General features: G+C 30.6%; 1 protein-coding gene across 1 annotated transcript; it reads right to left on the bottom strand.

Moving 5' to 3' along the window:
- Positions 1-3493: 3493 nt before the first annotated feature.
- LOC100213429 (ADP-dependent glucokinase) lies at positions 3494-5959 on the bottom strand. The gene is made up of 3 exons (XM_065804639.1): positions 5899-5959; positions 5227-5722; positions 3494-5101 (listed from the first exon to the last, which is right to left on the bottom strand). Exons 2-3 carry the CDS (start codon positions 5583-5585, stop codon positions 4021-4023), a joined length of 1440 nt encoding a protein of 479 aa, XP_065660711.1. The 5' UTR covers positions 5586-5722; positions 5899-5959; the 3' UTR covers positions 3494-4020.
- Positions 5960-6214: the final 255 nt, after the last annotated feature.

Genomic DNA, 6214 nt, shown 5'->3' with positions numbered 1-6214 from the left:
CTACTCACGTTTGATTTTGACTCCGCCATCGAGCGCGGTGTCTTAGCAAGCCTTCTCAATTGCTTGTAACTTTTGTACAAAAGTTCGAACGAGACTCGGAGACGCAGCTTTAAGTGATTTCTGCTTCCTCGAGACATATTTTAGGCAAATAAAACAATAATTTTATATTTTTTTATTATTAAATGATCATATCAGAATGTTTCTGTACTAATTGAATTTGGTATAATTTTATGTTCCATTTTTACTTTTGAAGAAAGTATTTTTTTTATGCAATAAATAACAATGAATTATCTCAAATAAGTTTTTTTTAGGGATGCGCCGAATCCGGTTTTTGGCCGAACACCAAATCCGAACGTTTGGCTATGGTATTTTGCCGAACTCCGAACGGTTTGGCAACCGAACTATTGCTAAATTTAAATATAAGCATTAATTATCGAACTCGAAGTCAAAACCAGGCTCTAGGTAGCGGTGCAGTTGGTGTGCCACACCAGGGCCCATAAGAGTTTAGTAAATGCGGTTTGCTCAACATATGTTGAGCAAACAACATTTATTTTACGTTACCTAGTTTGCCATGCATCTTGTTGTTTCCTTCACGGCATATCTGGCACCAGGTGGTCAGGAAGACAGTGTCAAACCATTTGTAGCTCACCTTCAAGAAGTAAAGCTGGCTTTTATAGACTTGCTCCAGCTAAATCTTAATCCAATAACTAGAAACAAGATTTGTGTGGCACAGAATATTAATTCCTATTGACATTTGCAACAAAGTCATTTAAGCCAGTAACGCGACATTTTTCTTAAGTCATTTAAGCCAATAACGAGATAGAGATTTCAAATATAAAAAACTTACTTTCACAATTAGTAGCTATTCGTGACAGTTGAAAAGTAATGTTGAATGAAGCTAAGCTTGTTGCATTTAGCCTTGATATAGAAATAAAATTGTTTAGGAACGATAGCAGAAAACAATTCCACGATAAAAATGTGAGTAAAATGAGTGAGGAGAATCTCCCTTGAAATCCTAATTCCGAAAGCAAATTTTTAATGTAATATTGAATAATATTTTTGTTGGACTTACAATTCTTTTTAGCGCCGTAAAACAGATTTCTTCAGAAACCTTCAGCTTCCTTTGGAACTACCAAAAAATGACAGAGGAGGAATTAATACACGAAGCAGCTTGTTTTGTTAAGAAATATCACTGTTGGTTCGGTTAACAGAATATTAAGACTGTCCGAATGATGGGTTGGTGTAGATGGCTGTATATGTACTTTTTTATTTACTCTCTATTTTATTTTATCTATTGATCTAGTGCTTATTTATATGTAGATGATTTTTGAATTAAAAAATGAATAGTAATATAATAAAATAAATAATTAAATTTTAAAAAAAATTTAAATAAATAATTAAAATTTAACTTATTTTACCGCAGCTACCAGATACGGTACAAATGAGTTAAATTTGAAGTCTAGTCTAAAAAAATAGATGAAATTTTCCAAATTTTGCATTTTTTGTAATTCAGCCGAACTGTTGCCAAGATTTGACAGATTTTTGCCGAACGTTCGGCGCATCCCTTGTTATTTTTATTATTTTTATAGACATCAAAAAACTAAAAATATTTTCGGAATTCGACCGAATTCCAAAAAAATTTAATTTCGAATTCCGAATTCCGATTTTTTTATTTTCGTCTAAACTTGCATTTCCTATGTATGTGTCAGGTATTTTTGAAGCACAACACAGATTAAAAAAAGTAGAATATAGAAAATGTCATTAAAATACTTAAGGTTGGGTGAGTATGTAACACAAGACTACAAACGCAGCCTAATTTTCTTTTTTTAAGTTTAGTTAATTTTAGTGGTCAGTAATTTAAAATATTTACAACAATACGTAATAAATTTATAGACTTTTGAAAAATCATAAATGTTCGCTATATTTAAATTACCAACAAAGATATGCTGCATCAGGCACCTCTATACTAACAGTCTTACGATACTTGTGCACATCTGCGACACAAGTACCGTACTTTAAGAACATAATAGAGTACTGGAAACATTTTTAGAGAGTTTATTTTCAGTTATTGTTTAAAAATTCTCTTTTAACTTGTTTAAATGTTCATCTAGTCGATTTTTGAAAATGTTGACGGAAAACGCGTCAATTACTATTTGCGGTAGGGTATTCCACTGTACCACAACACGGTTCGTGAAGAATTTCTCTCTTTGCATTAAGTCAAGTTATATTATGACCAAGCATAATATAATTTGACGACAAAGGACGATTGAATAATACATGAAAGTTTATTTCATTAAATCCACGTATAAACTTGAACATCAGAATTAAATCACCTCTTATTCTTTTTTCTTCAAGTGTCGTAAGACCCAACACTACTCTTCGCTGCTCGGCGGTGCGATGCTTAATTTAAAAAATAGTTTTTGTAGCACAGTTTTAAACTTTTTCTAGCGCTTCTATGTTCGCCCGTTTGTAAGGTGAGTCCTTACCTAGAGTGCGCTTGGATAGCGTACTCTAGGTAAGGACGAACATACGTGGTGTACACTTCTTTCCACATTGAAAAACTACGGCTGCGAATAGTTTTTTTTGCCTCTCTAAGGAGCGGTTAGCATTCACCGTAGCTGCTAAAACTTGAGCATTACGTTTAAGATCATTTTAGATAAGAACTCTAAGATCTCTCTCTAACTAAGCAACTTCGATTGCAAGTGGCAGGCCGTCTGATCTTGGTATGTAATAGTCTCGTTTTGATACCTTTTTTATCGGCCAGTATGCATTGAGCGTGATTGAAGGATAACAATTTTGAGCCAACTATTACTTTTGTCCGATTTTCTCAGAAAATGGCTCTAAAGTTTTGCGTTGCCAAACTGTTGAATCAAATTTACACAAAAAAATAAAGCAAAACAAAAAAATAACTTTTTGAAAAAAGGTGTTCAAGTCATAGTTCCTGTATCAATATTGATCAGCCTAAAATTTTCTACCCATCAATGTAATTTATGGTATTTTTGAGTAATCGAAATTGACTGACTCTTTACCTCTAAAATTGCCCCAAAAGAAATATTCCGGCAGACAATCGGCCGTGCAAAGACTGTCTCCTTTCTCCGTGCTAAATTTCAGCTTTATACTATTTTGGTTCGAGTTGACTCATAATTCCTTCCAACTATACCATATTTATATTTACACCACGATAACAATTATACGATTCCAACTATTCCTACGATTCCATCCATACCATATTTTTATTGACACGATTCTTTATTGAAACTTTATAAAAGATTCATAAAAATATTGAAATTACTTAGTCATCTTTAAATAGCATATAAAAGATAAAAGAAAAAAAAGAAGAAAAATGATGCAAAAATATTTGAAAAATGCAATCGAATAGAAAATTACTTTTTGTAAAATATTTTCCAAATAGAGCAATTAAAAATACTTTGAGATCCTGAAATCGAAGGCACACCAAAAGTGTTTTGGGGGTTGAAAAATTGAAATACTCAAACCAAAAAAGAATTTTGTATTTGGAAAGTACTAAATCATAGTTAATACAAAATTTAACTTAATTTAACTTTGTTTAAATTTAAAACTCCTTGACTATGACAAAAACATTCATTCATAAAGGAAAACTGAGTTACAAAAAATCTGTGTAAAATATTCTAAAATAAGTTTTACATGTCTTAAATGATTTTAATGAGAACATAAGCAAAGCAAGCATTTCACATTTTAAAATAAACATTTTATGCTCATATTGAAGTTACATCACAATAAAATGGTTTATAAAATTTTGTACTAACTTCAATCTCAAACTAATTTAACTCCATTTGAATTTGGCTAACAAAGAAGAAAACTATTTTATTATAAATTATATTATCTAACTAGCATACAAAAGAAGCTTCAATTCAAAATAAAATTTCTTATTTCTTACCAGCTCAAAATGTAACCAGTTTTAAAAATTGAAACTCATATTCTTGAAAATATTTATATATTATTATTTTTTTGAAACATGTTTCAAAATCTATTTTTCTATTTTTACATTTGTGGAATCAAACCAGCAGGAGTTATATTATCACCTCCGCCAACAGTCTGTTTGACATCAGTGCAAACTAAAACAGGTGCTAAACAGAGTTCATAATCATCCTCATTCCAGCAAGAAATAGGCGAAGTCTCATTAAAATATACACGCTCACTTGGTGTTTTTAGAGACAAGGAAAAAGAGTCATCCATAATTATTTTTGCATTACTTAAGTTAATTTCATCAACTCCACAAACATGGCGATGAGCCACTAACGAAGCTTTCGCCGATCCAGCTTTGTTATTTTTCCACTGTGATCCTTTTTTAATAAGAATAGCTTGAAATGAAAGGGTATGAACATGAATTCTTGATAAACCTCTGTGACTAACTGTTTTACTATACTGATAGAGTTCTCTAAGATCATCTAATATAATTGCAGTTTTTGGATTAGCATCAGAAACTGTAACTACTGTTCCTTTATTAACCATACTTGCAAGATTTGGCAATTCTTGCTCGTTCATACCTAGTGAATCAACGTATGGTAAAACATTCAACAATAAAGAACGTATCATTTCAGCTTCGCTAAATGATGCCATTTCAAAGTGAATAAGAGATGATTTTGATGTTGAATTTAACATTTGGGCAAGCTTTAACATACGCTCTTCTCTAACACCCTTTTCAAATGGAAAATTATCTAACATTTGCAATGCACTTACAATTATTAAACGTGGATTGATTTGATTTAGTTTATTGCTAAAAGCTTCTAAAGACAAAATAAGTGGGTTTATTTGATCACTGTGTACAATAAAACGATTAGCTCTTGGTGCAACAAAGTCTCCCCATTTATCTCCAACTTTGTATTCTAAAATAAGATGAATATCTTCAGGTTCATCAATGTGCTCCGAAAACTGGATGCTAGGGGAATAAAATGATCTTAATTTATGAGATGCACGAGCACCAACTAAAATATTTTGGAAACCTTCTCTGTAAAATCTGTGACTAATTACAGGTGCATTTCCACCTCCAGCCCAACGAGCTGATTGAAGAAGTTCAGCTTTGGCAACCATTTTATTCAGAAGATCTTTTGGAATAAAACGTCTAAGAAAGACATTAAAAAAAAATTATTATTATTAAAAATTATTATTATTATTATTATTAAAAAATTATATAGAGTTATTAGTACAAACTTTTTAATTTTTAAGTTCAACATTAAATAATCTTACTCGACTGCAGCCCCTTGGGAGAAAAACAATGCAAACATCTCAGATAGTTCATCTAAGTTTTTAATTTTTTCATGATACTTTTTTTCTTTAGGTGGTTTTTGAGTTATTGCATTCATTAAAGATACACCATCCACAAGTAAATCAAGGCAAGATCCGAATCCAATTGCAACAGGCAACTCTGTAGAAATATTTACACTTTTTTCTTGCAATAAAAGAGCATTTAAGACATTTTTTAACCTTTTATACTCTAAGTTTTTATTGTAGCAAAAATATACAATTCCGATCAAGACAGGACCTAATATCTGCCATAACCAAGATTTACTTTTTTTATTATCTGCAGAGGTATTTATTTTTTCCATTGCCAAGATGTTTTTAGGCAATGATTGTTCTTGGTAAGTCCGGAGATAGCAGAGATTCTCAAATCACGTAGTTTTAAATCATCATGCTACGTTGATTCCGGTAAAAAGTTCGGTTTTTTTTTAATCAGAACGCAAATCTACAAAATGACGGATATTTAGTATAAATAAATTATGAACAATATTTTAAAGTTTTCTATATTTTTAATAACTTAGTACTGTTGCTATTAACATATAGTAAAATAGTGTAAACGTTTTATATAAAAACAATAATAGTAATAATTTTTTTTTACTATATATAGTTATAAAAACTAACTGAAGTTATTGAATGAAACCTCGCCCAACACGACTGTTAACAAAAAACACTAACAACAAATAAAATGTTTAAGTTATTTGTTGTTGTTTTTTTAAAGAAATTGTAAGTAATATTATATGAATATTTTCATCAAAATATTAAAATTCATTTTTGTGAGGTAATAAAATCTTTTATAATAAGAAACAGGAACCACATATTTTAAAGTCAACAATGTATCACATCGTTTTAATGAGGAAAAGTCAACTCCCAAACATGCAAAATTTTACGCGTTGCAATTAAGTGCTCTTAACTTAACCGTGATCTTAAAAAACATTTT

The sequence above is a fragment of the Hydra vulgaris genome, chromosome 09 (assembly GCF_038396675.1).
Source record: "Hydra vulgaris chromosome 09, alternate assembly HydraT2T_AEP".
Taxonomy (NCBI): domain Eukaryota; kingdom Metazoa; phylum Cnidaria; class Hydrozoa; order Anthoathecata; family Hydridae; genus Hydra; species Hydra vulgaris.
Note: the sequence above shows the minus strand (reverse complement) of the source record. Positions and strands in the feature narration are given on the sequence as shown.